The 15,928-nt window shown below is 37.0% G+C and overlaps 1 protein-coding gene across 2 annotated transcripts in view; it reads right to left on the bottom strand.

Moving 5' to 3' along the window:
- The window catches only part of LOC134534764 (uncharacterized), a 57,277-nt gene that overhangs the window by 25,241 nt on the left and 16,108 nt on the right, over positions 1 to 15,928 (bottom strand). Inside the window, exons 4-8 of one of the 2 annotated variants that reach the window (XM_063373303.1) lie at positions 15,132 to 15,310; positions 12,865 to 13,092; positions 11,667 to 11,908; positions 8,732 to 9,159; positions 3,995 to 4,254 (exon numbers count right to left, since the gene is read on the bottom strand). In XM_063373303.1, the coding sequence (XP_063229373.1) occupies positions 3,995 to 4,254; positions 8,732 to 9,159; positions 11,667 to 11,908; positions 12,865 to 13,092; positions 15,132 to 15,310 (1,337 nt within the window). The remainder of the gene's footprint in view (positions 1 to 3,994; positions 4,255 to 8,731; positions 9,160 to 11,666; positions 11,909 to 12,864; positions 13,093 to 15,131; positions 15,311 to 15,928) is intronic. The other variant, XM_063373304.1, reaches the window with a different exon arrangement.

Raw genomic sequence — 15,928 nt, 5'->3', positions numbered from 1 at the left:
ACTTTTTAAACTACTGAGAATGTTACGTAAATAATTAGATAAAATTAAAAAGACAAGATAAATAAATTCATTCAAAATTATTTTGCCTTGACACGTTTGATTCCAAAAGACTCTGAGTACAGAATATTGACCATGCTTACGAGCAGTTGTAATAAACAATTCTTCGATACAGTAGAACCCCGATTTTGCGAACACGGATTTAACGAAAACAGCGATTTAACGTAAAGGTTTTCAGGAACCATCAAAAAACACCAATTTATTAAAATAATAATATAGATTTCCAAAAAATGAAAGTAAATTGTAACGGAAACTTATTAAAAAATACACTCTGTGGTGTCAGTTATAGAATGGAGGTACTATATATTAATATGTGCCTTTGCATCATCTGTCCAATTACGAAAAAATAAAAAAAAATTGTTCAAATTGCTTATAAACTCCGGGCGCTGTAACTGAATTGCGTAGGTGCGTGCCATTGAGCGCGCCTGGACAAATAGACTGTCCGCGACACATGACGTCATGAAGGGTTTCTTTGTCCGCATCCCCCTCCCCCTTTCTAATCCCTGGCTTGACTCACCACGTTATCTTCCACTCACGCCCGCATAGTAACAGTGCTAGGCAATAATCACACGTTTCCAAATATTCTTTTTCCCATCCTCCAGGTTTTTTCAACATGTGACCACGTCACACCAATACACCACTATCATTATTTTCAGTAAGAGCTTTGTGCGCGGTGTTTAGTATTAGGAATACATTTTTTATAAGTGCTGTTCGGACTCCGATGTTTTTGGAGTAGATAATCACAGCTACAGACCGACAGAATGCGCTCCCGCCCTTGCCGTCAGCGATTTTTATTTTCACAGCTCAAGCAATTATCTTTCCCACGTCCTTTCGCAGCGTAAAAAAAAAGGAAAAAAAAAAAAAACGTTGGAATGCAGATGGAAAAGTAACTATGCATTAAAATAAATATATTTACGGCCCTGCTAAATTTTTCTATTCAATAAAATTTGTGGTATTAGTGATTTTTCAGCAGAAACTGCTGTGTGACTAATAAACAAATTGTATCATAATAACTTAAACTTATAAAGTATTTATTAACGGCGAAGGACAGTCGTATAAGCCCATAAAAATATTTATTTTACCGAGAATGGACTATACAACCTGGCTTTTGTCGCACGCGGTGTGGGAGGGGAGGAGGATGGTGACAGTTTCTCACGCAGAAGGTTGTAATAAGGGAGGGAATGTGTTGAAATGTTAGTTGATAAAAGGATGGGGGGGAGGGGTGTTTTTACATGGTTTGTAGCTTTGGGAGGGATGAGCCTTGAAGAATTAGCAGGGGATGGGAGAGGTAAGCGTCACGTCACATGACGTCAAGCCACCGCTACCGCCAGCCTGGCCGGACGAGTTTCTTACGCACTCGCAGAAGCTACCACAGCGGCTTTTCGTGCGTGCGGGTGGGTAAGATAACTTGACAGCCGAGACGGCTTTTCGTGCGATAGTGGACGCGCCGAGCTCAGCTAGACACTGCCGCGTGCATCGGCGGGATTCTACTGTACATGGCTTTATTTACTGTTTTTGGATATCGGCTTTGTTAAGTTTTTTTGATGATTCGTTTATGTTACTGGTATTATAACTGGACAAAAATGGGACACAGGCGGTGGAACTTTTATTTTTTTTCCGCTAAGCTCGCGTCTATTGGCTGGCTGCTGATGGAAGGTCACGAGTCTGGGCGGAGCGTTGAGCGAGTTATACTGAGCATGCGCAGCTCAGCGAACAGAGAGAGCCATTCGGCGGCTACGCCGCGCCGTAACAACAGCTGACTGAGTAGAATTAATTACCTTTCTCCGCGTACGGCGCGCTATGGACGGTAAATTTCCATAAATTTGCGGCCATTTTTTTTTAAATTTTTTATTGTGACGCAATGTGTATGTAGTTCGTATTTGTTATGAACGCTGCAGGTTGCGACTGTATTTTAATAAACTTTAACGTATTTCTTACACTTTTCATATATTTTTTTTGCCTAATTTTCCACGGTTTCTGAAAATATGTACGTACGACTGAGGTGTACGTACGAACCGGGGGCCGTACGAGCGAGATCAAAGAACGTTTAAGGTGAAAAGTTGACAAAGTCTGAGATAGCACGGCAGCACAAGATATCGGCGTCGACCCTGTTTACGATATGGAAACGTAGGGACGCGATTATGAGTGCGGGGGTCATTGAAAATCGGTAAATCGGATTTAACGAAACATCGATTTAGAGTAAACATTTTCGGTAACCATAGCACTTCGTTAAATCAGGGTTCTACTGTATATCCATTGGTAATCGCTTGACTATTTACTGCCGAGAATAAAACTGATACATCGAAGATATATTTACTTTCATAAACTTTTTTTTTTTAATTTTCAGAAGAAGAAGTGAAGTTCAGAACGTTGTTTTTCTGCTTCTGGGAACATTGTCACTTCCAAGAGGCAATGCCTGGATCCAGAATGTGTAAAGGAATTGGTCTTTTTGCACTGCAATTTACGTAATGTTGATGGCGAGGTGTAGGCTTGGCTTTTTATGAAGACATTTCTATATCACTGATTGTGTTTTATTACTAAATTAGAAGAGACATAAAAATTTACATGTTACTTGAGTAATAAAAATGTATATAAAGCTAAAGAACATTACTTTTTTAAACAACAATTTATAATATGCCAAATTTTGACTGTAATTATTCAGATTGATACCTATAACTTAATTAGAAAATATTCGCAAATTATTCGCTATTCACAAATATTTGCAATTATTTGATTCACATTTTATTCGCATTGAAAAAGTCACATTCGCACAGCCCTAATAATTTGAGCGTAAGTAGTACTCAAGCAGTGGTAAAGCAAATAGCTACTTTCTCGATTCATGAGCAAGCTTAGACATTTAAATTACTTTAAGGAAAGTTCAGAGCTTTCTGGAACTCTAAAAAGAGAACACAACTGGAGATAGTGAGGGGTCGGACTCCCCCCCCCCCAAGAATTAAGAACCCCATCACTGTGGGGGGGGGGGGGGGGAGGGGGGGTCTGCCAACACTTGAAAAAGCTTAACTGTAAAAAGAGTTTGATGTCAAATCTATGTCTTATGGAAAACTTTCTCTATATTTTAAAGTTTTCTGTTTATTGCATACATGTAGGCCAAAATATGGGCAGTGTACAGCACACGGGCACCGCATCCAGATATGACATATCGGTTAACCCCACGTGCAAAAAAACACTTGGGCCGCACCCCCCTTGTGAATCCAACAGATTTGCGCCCCCGCTAACCATAATTTTTTTTTTTGTATTTCTTGAATTTTAGAAAACAAATGTTATAAACAGGAAATGCATAATTTAAGAAATATTATACACACAATGATAATATATTGACCTTTTGGGAAAATATTGAGATTTTAAAACTATGACATTATAAGCAGGAAAACATTATAGTAGGTAGAAACGTTGTAAGAAGATTCCACTGAACTAGTGATGAACCGATGTAAATGTTTTAGTAGCGGTATTGGCCGATATTCCCAATTTTCTGGATTTTCGACTGAAATCATTTTCAACAGAAACTTAAAAAAAAACTGATACCAACGAAAACAGTGCAATTTCATTCATTCATGTCACCCATCTTAGCTATTTACCTGCTGATAGTTCTGTAGGCATCTTTTATTCAAATTTTTCTGTAATTAAAAGCTATGTTTGAATTTTGTGTTCAATAATTAGTCAAAGGCATAATGTGTATGTATTGTGGAAAGCATAAATTTTTAGCTGTAAAATACTTTGTCATCTACAAATTCATTTCAATAAAGAATTAAGTACTGGCATATTCTTACAAATATGTACTGAATTTCTGGAGACTTGTACTGTGATCATTTACAAAAAAAAAAGGTATTGAATCAGTTTTGTATTGGTTGTCGGAACTGTTCAAGAAACGTATCAGCGATTGTATCGGCATGAGTGTTGATCCAGGTCGCCCACGTACCTTGTGCAGCGAGAAGAGGAGTGCGGACAGAGCTCCGAGCGAAGCATCGAGAGGGCTGTCGGCTGCAGTCAGACGGCGGAGGAAGGGCTGCAAGTCCTCTAATGCTCCGTCGTGCAGGAAGTGGATGGCAAACAGCCGGTGGAACAACAGCCTCTGCCTAAGCTTGTTGAGAAGAGCACCCGCGTCGAGCAGCCGGCAAGCCAACGAGCCAATCCCCACGCTGGCACCTAGGTTCAAGGCCTTGCTACCCTCCACCAAACCTGGCACATATTAACAGCTGATAAATAGGAATGCAGTTTCCTCACCTATTCATATGACAACATTCAAACTTCATACTCTATTACTGATGGGTCGAATCCCATCTTCTCGAATCCGAATCTAGGTATCAAGGGTCCAAAATAAAATCGAGCACAAGAAATTAAAAATATATCCTATTATTTTGAAAAATTTAACCTTTTAAATGGTTTATTCATGAACTGAGTTTCCAGAACCAATACAAATTGTAATTTTATTTATATAATTACATGTGAAAAACACAATATCTTGGGTAATGGTAACAGAAAAGGTATGAAGAAAGAAAATAACCTAGTAAACTTCAGAGGTTACAAGTGCAGAATTTTGTAATTTACTTTATTTCCTGTGATATTTCTCTTAAAATCTTTTCGCTTGAATATAGAATCCGTTGAATACGAAGCATCTGATGGTATTTGAGGATTTTATTGGCCCATCTCATACTCCATACAACATTTCTATAGAACATATGAACAGTCACTGATAATTCATGTTCAGGCCAAAAGTTCTCAACACAAAATAATGCACATGGTTACAGAATGTTCAAACAAATCAGTAATAAAATTCTCTAATGTTTTCGTGCTGACCTTTCATGTCCCAAATTAAAAATTTCCCTGACTAATTTTTAAAAAATAATTTAATAATTTTGCAAATTTCTGAAAGAAATAAAGAAAAGGGAACCTTGCATATGCCATTTTATAGAGTGCATGATCATTTGATCATGCATTAAAATACCATCTGAAAAAATGTTTTTTTTTTTTCCTTCTTTCTTCAGTTTCTGGTAAATGCAGATAGAAGCATTACATTTTCCATTCAAATTACCATCACTGGTATTTCCATGATTTTCCGTAACTTTCCAGGATGTGGAAATCCTGTATTATTCAGATCTCTAACATTTAAAAACAATGATTCAAGTAAATTACAAATTCTCCATTTAAAATATATGTATGAGAATATAAAATCAGGTATGTATATTTGTTATAAAGAAACTTCCTTAAATGGAGGTTTTATACTACAACTTCTCAATTACTAATGTATTCTACCATATTAATTGATCATTGTAAGGCTGTTCATATATGTTTTTTTTTTAGTTTGAACACAAATAGAAAATTATTCTCTCATACGAATATCTAATCTGAGTAGTATTTAACAAATAAAATGCAAAAAAAAAATTATATCGCAATATAAATATGTACAGAAATAAAAAAGTAAATAAAAATATGAAGTGTATGTAGTGCCCTATAAGAAATTATATAAATAATACTTAAGTGAAAGGAAAGATAAGTCGGCTACAATTATTATACATAAAATGTTTTGATACAATAATTAATGGGGAATTTTGTTTTAATGCAGTTTTTGCACTGTTTATGAAAAAATTTAAAAAAAAATATGAAGATAAAAAAATTCACAGAAAACAAGACAATCAGCTGATGTCGGAAAAACGGAACCAACAATGAAAATAAACAAGCATGTGTTTGTGTTATCATACGGTATTATTTTTCATGACTAAGTTCCTTCAATGGAATTCTTGTGCTGTCTGATATTTAGAGCTTGATTTTTTGTCCGTGCTGTTGTTGTGTTGTCCATAATACTTGATTAGTTTCAGCGTTGGTTCCATTTGTCCGACATCAGCTGATTCAGTCTTTTTTTTTTGTGAAGTTTTTATTTTCATATATATATGTGTGTGTGTGTGTATTTTTGGAATTTTTCCCGGACAAGCAATGCATAACTGCAATAGCATATGTCCAAAAAAACTGCATTAAAACAACATTTAAGTTTTAAAGAAGAAGAAAAATTGTATTTATGTATCTAACCTAACAATCCTTTCATTTTACATTTAAGTTTTTACTTTCACATTAAGTTACTCTACATATTGACCCAGAAAATTTTCATTACTGCTAAATACTGTGAAATCCAATCCATTTCTCAAAAAACGCTATTGTTATAAAAATGCTGTATTCACAAAAGAGTGATTAAATGAGCTCTTTATAAAATTTTGAAGTCCTAGTTATTCGAACGTGTTCCCATTGTTAACAGCAGCCAGGAAAACTGCATTTTATTTCAGTAATATCACAAACCTTTCTGCAAATTTCACATAGAATACTGAACAATTTATGTTTTTTTTTTTTTTTTAATCACGTCTGCATTGTCATAGTTACACACAGCAAGTAAGCTGCTACTGTGTTGCATGGTGGTAGAATGATCGTAAATTTGATTTATACGCTGTTGCAACTATGTATCATGCTAACTTATTTTAATGGTCATCACAAAAGAGAATCTGTGTTTTGTGTCGTAGTTCATTGTTTTTGGTGGTTATTTATTTTTTCCCCATTGCTGACATGTGTCAAAATGAGTACAAATTAGAGTTTGTTTTCAAGTTTGAAATGTCACAAATAGTCTGTGGTTTGAATAGTCTACACAATTTTTGCACTACTGCTTTGCAAAACAGTAATTAAATATCTTTGAATACTTGTATGTTTAAAATGCTGAGTATTTTTAATGTTCTCTGATTATGCTGTCCCATTTAACCATATAACCTGGGTACAAATTACTTAGCCTCAACAGTAACTTTTTGGTATATACAAATCAAAGGTATTCTATGTCAAATATTTGTAATCAATTGAATAGGTATTCATTTAATAAAGTATTATATTCAAAGTCAAATCAAATACGACCAAAAAACTATTTGTATTCGAAAATGTGAATATTCATAAAGGACAGGACTAATCATTACTCTTATTATCTAAACTAACAATAATAATCTGGACTTCCCATACTATCCTCCTACACAAAATAAATTATTAACTACGTTTTGTTTTTATTATTATGAGTGTGTTTTCTCGCATAATCGTCGCACATTTTATTTTAAAATCAAGTTTGAAAAGTAGGGGTGCGACGATTATGCTGAAAAAAAATTATATTTTTTTGTTAGATAAAGATATTCATAAAAACAAAACCCATTCATGGAAAGTACATTTATTTAAAAGGGAAGTATAAAAGAGCACGCCAAACAATTTAAATTAATAAGTCATACAACAAAAACCTTTATTCAACTTTAAATAGAAAAACATCTGTGATCCAAATGCAAATCGAACGAACGCGTAACTAACGTATAGAGCTGTAGCAAACCGTATGTATTCCGTACTGAGTAACGGGTGCGCCTTCTAGTAACGAAACGTTACACACGGATGCATTTCGTTACTCGCATTTTTCATAGTATGGGATTTATAGTTAGAATGTAGTTTAGATTTTATTGTCAATAAATAATTTTCAACACCTATTTGTTGCTTTTGCATTATAATCGACGCATAATGGATTGCATTGTTATTGTGATATAACATAAGCTCACGGTTAAAATTTTCAAAATAGTAAAATCCATTGCAAATTTAGTAGATTCCGTCAACAGTTCACTTGTAGTTCTACACTTAACCTATTTAAATCAAATTAAATTTAGAATGACTTAAACACAAGTCTGGTTCAAATACGGAAAACTGAAAAAAAATTGCACCTTACACAGTTTGGTATGTAATGTATAAGTATGTTTTCTCCAAATTATGAATGTTGCGACGCCGTGACGTCATACTGTACGCGTACGCAATGCAACTCGATTCGTTGCTCTAACATAATATAGCATGTTATGAGGTATCAGAAATAACGAGTAACGTAACGATACGAGAGTAACGAGTACTAATTGTTATAGTAACGAATACATACGGGTACACTTTTTTTCGTTACTTTTACACCTCTACTACCGTAGTACACAACACGAAAGAATGCGGGCTATCAAATGTAGTTAACTCAGTACCTGATAGAGAGCGCGCGTTGTATGCACTCGGCGAGATATCGATATTCGGCTACGTGCACGCGCTCTATACGGAAAGCAACATAACCAAACATGATGATGCCAACTAGCGCTGGCTACATTTTTATAAGCGGTACACTACGGCGACGCGACAAACAGATGAAGGTTATAACGTTTAAAATGTCTTTAAAAGATAATTTACACGTCAGACAACTTTGTATTTCCGTTAATTAAATAAGTAAGTGGTAATGTCCGAATATATAATAGATTTCTATTTTAAAATACATCGTTTTATATGGAAAACATACCCGCACAAAGCGCTCGGAATATAATAGCGGGACCAAAAACATAATGCGACGTTTACGCGAGAGGTTTATTTTTAAACCAAATTTTGACGCCCTAAAATATGGGTGCGATGATTACGCGTGTGCGACCATTATGCGATAAAAGAGGGTACATGTATTACCGTACTTTCTGGCATTTAAGTAGAAGTTAAAATTTCAGTAATTAAAATGCAAAATAAATTTGCAGCTTGTGTGCAAAGTGGCATTGAATTTTCATTTCACACTGTAAGTTATTAATGATCTAAAAACTAAATTTATGTCAGAACAGTCCCAAAACATAAGTGATGGAATGGTTTTTACCTAGAAGTACATCTCCGCAGAGAACACCTATGAGCGGACTATCGGGGTCAATCTTGCGCAGGCACTCTGCCAACAAAACAGCAGTGAGAGCCACCAATCTCTGGACGTCCACAGACAGGAACCTCACTGGGAGGGCCTTCAGAACACCCACGTGCTGCTCCAGCATCTGCACTTCGACGAGCTTCAGGCTGTCCGACTGGAAAACACTGCCTCCTTCGCAGGCCGCAGTGACCACTCTGCCTAGGCTTGTCAGCAGCGGCGAGAGAGAATCTTCACTTCTCTCGCCGCATGAAAATCTTTTCAGAAAATACATGGTGAGCTCTTCTTGAGACCGGAAAGGAAATGATCCTGTTTCGTCAGAAAGACACTGAGCCAATTTGCTTCCTATTTGTTCCACGCACACCCAAACCAATGTTTCAATCACTTTTCTGGAACAAAGCATTAAAACATTCTAGGTAAATTATGCACAGAGGACAACTTGAATGCACTTTACTTCAATGTTAATATTTCAGATTTTAATTTCACTTTACCGGCTATGCAAATCATGTAATAACTAGGGATCTGAAAAAATCATGATCGCAACAAACTCAAAAAATAATGCAAATTATAATGATGTTTTTCTAATTTGTTTTCCGCTTTTTTGACGAATTTCTAAACAAATAAACAAATGTTAAGTACCCAATTGTGCTAGTGTTTTGTACCTCTCTTTTCCCCAAAACACCATCACAGTATCATCACATACCAGGCCAAAGGTTGAAATAGCTTAGTTGAAAAACTACATGCTCTGCACATAAACTGCATTACTTATGCCTGTTTTGAATGCTGTTTTTTTTACTGCCTTGAAATATTGTCTCGGGTGACAGATGACATTGGGTAACACTTTAACACTTCTGAATGTCTGGAAGAGAAAGGAGGGGGTGCTAATGGAGCTTCACATGATCCTTCTCCCTTCATCGCCAGCTTTCTTACTGCTGTGAGGGCAACCACACTCTTTACTTATGCTCATATGTTTGTTTTCTGAATGACATCTTTTATGCTGCAGGGACAATTTTTTTTATAACTGCCTGCTTGCAGTTTTAACACAGGCCATGTAAATAACACCGTTATCAGTATTTCCTGTCTCTGATGTTAATTGCTCCACATAAAAAATGCCAAAAAATGTGGTAAGTGCAAGGCAAAAGGCTGATGAGTTTAAAACTTAACAGTGTTTATGCATCCAATGCAGTTACACTAGTGTGTAAATACTGCAACTGCCAAGTTATGTTTGAAAAAAAATTCATTGGATGTTATCTATTCAGCTATAATTTTGCACCAAAATGTATGAACTAAACAGTACAGAAAAATTAATATGCCTATTACGATGTTTGATCTTGCATTTCTTTTATTAATAATATGATCTTACATTAATGACGTTGGAACATTTTTCAAGGACACAAAAATCTGCTGTTGTACCTATTTATCTGAGCAGTTCTGTTCAAGGCATGCTTATTGTTATTACTAATGATTTTTTTGTTAAAAAGCATCATGACTTGTTAATTAAAACGAGACTATATGGTAAAAAATAAATAACTACTAAGAAATATTTTAGATTCATAGTTAATAAATAGAACATTATTTTAATGAATAAAGACAATGTTGAAAATAAATCAATAACACCAAAAACCTCCCGTTTTAAAAAAAACCAAATTGATCTTAAAATAAAACCATAAAATCTTGTCCCACTTCTTACGTATTTGTAGGTCCAGTGCTAAATATTTGAAACTTATTATGCGGGATATTTTCTTAAGAAGGTTTTGCTGCATTTACCAGATTTTTTGTTTTGTCTCCAGAAATGATACAAATATTCAGCTCCGAAACTTAGGGTTGATAAATTCACCTGGGGAACACTTAGCAGAATTGTTTTCACTTCTGAAGGCCACTAGGAACTAGAGGCAAGATTATGTATATCTAGGGATGGTGATTTTTCATTTTTGCGAAATAGATGTGAAAATATGCTAAATTATATTTTTTCCGCTATAAAATGCGAAATCTAGACTATTCCGAGATAAATGCTAAATAAAGGTAAAAAAAAACGTAGATTCATCTTCACTCTACACAATTTATTTACCTATTGTATTTCGTTTCAGTTCAGTAACAAAAGAAACCATCATTTTATGGCGTATTCAGCACAAGTATCTAATTGTCACATCATTCACAACAACTATTGTTCGTAAATATTGAATGAAGAATGGCCATCCATGCCTCGTGATTGTAAACAAAGCAAAGAACAACTAGCTGGAAGATTGTCCGTCATCTTGCAGAGTACAAGATATTGGGCCACCATATTGCAACATCTCTGCTTCGTCGCGCTAACAATTGTTCCATTTTCTGGCTGTGTTTCACGTGAAAGCCGCGTTCTTGTGTAGTCTGTGGAAGGTGGTGTGTTCACAAATACGTGCATACTCGTGAATGTGTTGTATACTGTTATTTCTCGTGGTAAAAATAGGACGAAACGTCATTTCCATTCACGATCGCATAAATGAATACAAAAGTGAACAGTTCTACGAAAGTGATAAGAATATTTTAATGCGCAATTTATGTAATCGCCGTCTGGAGTGGGAAAAAAAAAAGATGCACTTGAAAAGCACATTAAATCTGAGGGACATCAGACTGCAAAAAAAAAAGTTTCACCGAGAAGTCTGTTGAAGAAAAAAAGTCGGTAAAACGGCAAGCAACGTTTTTTTTTTTAAAATATACTTTTCTTCAGTAATGTAAAATGAGAGAATTGGCTAAATTGTGTTTTTAAAAATGCTGCAAAATGCTAAATTTCAAATTCAAAATGCTAAATGTAATTATTTTAAATGCTATAAATCACCATCTCTATGTATATCTGTATATGGTGGATAACAATAACACTAGGAACCGAGGTAAAACACCAAATGCCCGAGTCACTCACGCGTCGTCTCGCAGGAACCTGTGCAGGGGCGCGGGTGGGTCCAGCAGGAGCGTCCGGGCCAGGGACAGCAGCTGGCGTCCGTCCAGCAGCGGCGACAGCAGCGGCAGGCCGGGCGCCAGCCACGCGGAGTGCGGCGACGCCAGGGACGCCAGGTGGGCCGTGATCCCAGCCTGCCGAGGGCGGGTGTCCTCGGCTCCGCCCAGCAGCTGCAGGGCCGCCAGCTTCTGAAGCAGCAGCTCATCCTGCAACGACGACAAACACGCAGAACATCCTTTAGCAATTTTGATCAGTTTCACGATTTTCAAATGCAATGTAAACTTTCAAGTTAAATAATAATAATAATTCGAGTTCCTAGGAAACATTTGTACAGTCTATATGAAGATTATTAAACTGGTTTGGAGTAAAAGGAAAAAAAAACTTAATACTGATATTTTGATGACTACAAACCTAACTAATTATCGGTTGATATTAAAAACTTGAAAATCAAATATCCAAAAAATAGATAAGAATAAAAAAATTCACTTAAGTTCATAGAGATAAAACCTAAAAATACAAGGAAGAAATTTTGAATAAATACTGAAAATTAAATATGCATTTATTCTCGTACATTATTCACATGACTTAAGGAAAAATATTCCTCACACCATAGGCCATATTTTTAGAATTGTGTTGTTACCGCCAGTGAGAACTGGAGGAAAATAAAAAAAGGTAAAGAAAAAAAGAAGAGATACTAGCATTAACTGTCACATATAACTAAGCTGTAAAAAATGCTCAAAAAAGATATGAGATGCAGATTGTAGGAACAGCATGCATTTTACCAACTAAGCTGTTTTCAACTTGCTAGACAAACAGATAATTCTGACGTCTTTCACGGAACCAAAACAATTCATGGCTAATTCAAGTTTTCTCGATTTTCCCTGTTTGTAGCCACCCTGTCATATTTTTAAAAAAAATCCCAGATACAAAATGAAATTTCCCTAACATATCCTTAATTTTCCTGATTCTCACAAAATTCCCTGACATCTCCCAGTTTTCCGGACAAGTGACAACCCTGTAAAATATAACACCCAGATTCTCATACTTTCCATTTCGACACACTTGCGCAAAAACTGATGTCCCAGAAACTCGGCAAAAACGAGAAGATTCCATATTTTGGACATTGAGCCATGGATACATGACGAACCAGGCACGTGCTCACCAGTTTATCCTTGGCGGCACTCTGCCCCTTGCAGCTGCTCACTCTCCCGTGGATGGCCTGCCACAGGTCGCCGGCGATGTAGGGGTGGAGCCCCGCCATGTCGTAGGTGCCGGAGTCCGCCCACCCCAGGCCCGCGCTCCGGGCTCCGGGCCGGTAGTTGGCCAAGAGCAGGTGCACCTCTCCCACGCTGTGGCACATCCCCAGCAGAGCCGCCAGCTCCCAGTCCTCCTGCAACCCCCGGCCGCACTTCCTCTCAATCACATGTAACACCAACATACTGCCAAAAACTCTTCAATAAATAACAAAGCATAATAACAGATAGGTTGTTAATGTTTAAAAATCAAAATACGTAGCTATGGCTTAATACATTTTCATTTAAACTGCAATGTATGAGTCTTCACTTGATGTATCTACGATGAATATTTCAAAAAAATTATTTGATTTGAAACACAGAATCAAAATTCATTTTGAATTCAAAATTAACAAATACTCGCAGACCTGGACCCTAATGACAAAACAAACACACCTGTACTTGGCTGGAAAATTTAACTGGTGTGTAGTTTGCCATTTTTTTTTTCTTATCGGCCACCGTTCAGTGAGGGGTGTTTTTTCCCGCCTTTCACCGGAACGGTGGAAATCGGGTTACCTCACTACTGAACACCCATACACGCCTGAAAGTCGCTCTGAAAAGCTAAACATTAACTCTACCGACCAAGAACACAGCATGCACACGCAGTCTAGCTCATCGTTAGTCTAAGGCTCTGACCAGCACAATCAAACCACTTGCATTCAACCAAGGGGATGCCAAGACAATAGTGTCTCGTGGATCAAACAATATGTAGTTATCATTGCTTTGCCCGTTCAATAAGATGACAACAGAAATAAAATAGTATACTCTTCAACAACTTAAATAGATATTTAGTGTTAGCACATAGTATGTATGAAAATGATATGTCCTTTAATTGTTGTGTTGGCAGGTTAGTATGATAATGATTACAATACCAAAATTAACACATTCAAATAACTTCAATTGCCTAAAATTTCTGAGCAATTGCAACTAAAAAATATGTATAAATAAAATTACTGAAATAATAAATATATTGATATTCAATATGTTAATGATTTTTTTAATAACTTTGTGTAATTGCTGAATAAATATGCATTAATATAACACTTGCAAATTCTGGTAAAATACCTACATCACTTATGAGCGTAATGAGCAAATCCCAGTTGTATTTAAAATAGCAACTATAGCATGGCTTTGGTATGTGAAATCATGTTGTCCTAGCCTCACAGCTTACACACACTTTGAAACGTAATGTACGTAACTCTGTAAATGGGTCTTCCGGACCCCTGGAAGAATCTCACAACAGGGCTATAGCTGGATGAGAAAATGCTACTACTAGGACCACAGTTCAGAAAACCGAAGCTGGATATCAACGATCCTCCGGGCGCTGCAAACTCCGGTACTTGGAAACAGCTCACCAAATATATCTGCTCAGCTCCGATGAGTTTGTCTCGCACTACGTATCAAACGTCCTTTTATAAAACTTGGTAGAAAATGTAGCTACTCTCGCAGTTGTCACAAATCTTCTAGCAGACCTGCCAACATTCAAATTTAAAAAATCATGAGGTCCCTCTATAAAAATTTTCAGGCCCATAAATACAGGTTAGATATAAAAAACAACAAATGAGAATCTTTAAATTTAAGTGACATACCTGTACATATGTTACATGGTTTCTGCTTATTTCAACAAATTATAGGTTGCAGATTTAATTTAGTTGAACATAATTTAGCGCTGTCGTGTAGTGATCATGCAGGGCCGCAACTAAAAAAGATGTAAAATAACATTCTGCTCGTGTAACACTATTATCACTGTTCACAGCAAAATTAATTTTTTTATTTGAAGCAATACACTTCACGTGTTAGTTGTGTTTTTTTGTAGCGACATGTTTCACAATGTCTCCTCTTCCACTATGCGAGATAGAAAAATCAGCACGGCACACGCTACAAAACGCAAAGTTGCGTCCTTTACGTGACTCGAGTATTGATGGAAACTCGTTACTGTAAGCTTTCGTAAAACTTGTTTTGTAACTTTTTCAAACAAAATCTCGGGGCCCCGAAAAAATCGTGAGGAAACACTATTTTGGCATGATGGCGTGAAATCGTGAGAGTTGGCAGGTCTGTTCCGGTCTACGGTGCGGGGTCTGGACGGAATCAGGACACAGATGAGAGGTCCGGACTCGACAGGAGCGAGAGGACTCACGCACGGACGGGCGAGCAGAGCTGCAGCGTAGCCGGAGAGCGTCCCCTCCAGCTCGGCGAGATGGCGGGCGAAGGTGGACGCGACCAGGGCCGGCACGCTGTGGCAGGCCACCTTCACGCCCCGCAGGAACGTGCAGACCAGGCTCTCCAGCACCTGCAGGTACAGCCGGGACGCGCTGCCTGCGGCGACACGCCCACTCCCAGCGTTAACACCCGTTCGCATCTCGATAGAGACCGGGAAAATATGCGAGTTCATTTCGCGATAGGCTAAAACGCAAATAGTTATACCTCGGTGCTGCCTCTGCCATTGGCTCGCAACTCACCTGGGTGACTCTGGGCCAATGAGAAACGCCCGACCGAAGCTTTATCGAATCACAGGCTGCTACGTTGGGACGTCTCACAGGACAGCAGCCAATGAGTGGGTGACATTTGACCCAGTGTACTTAGAACTATGGAGTTCATCCTGCAGGTCATTGAACCCGCGAATTTTTCTGGTCCCTACTCATCACCACAAACATAGGCTTCTGCAAATCCTGTTCTTTTTTACTTGAATGGAATTTTTAATTGAACATCAAATTATCCTTGAATATTAAATAGTTTTCAAATCAAATTTAAACATACAGGAAACTTTTTTTCACAATTCACAGGAGCCTAAGAAAATTTGAAGTAAAAAAACAGTAAAATAGAACCATAATAGAATGGTGTAAAATGCAATAAAATAAAAAAATTTGGCAATGCATTTTCCTAAACCAGTAAAATTTAAAAATGTTTTTTTTTTTTCCAACTGATTATATACAT

Source organism: Bacillus rossius, chromosome 8 (genome assembly GCF_032445375.1).
Source record: "Bacillus rossius redtenbacheri isolate Brsri chromosome 8, Brsri_v3, whole genome shotgun sequence".
NCBI classification, from domain to species: domain Eukaryota; kingdom Metazoa; phylum Arthropoda; class Insecta; order Phasmatodea; family Bacillidae; genus Bacillus; species Bacillus rossius.
This window is presented reverse-complemented; position numbering and strand designations above follow the sequence as displayed.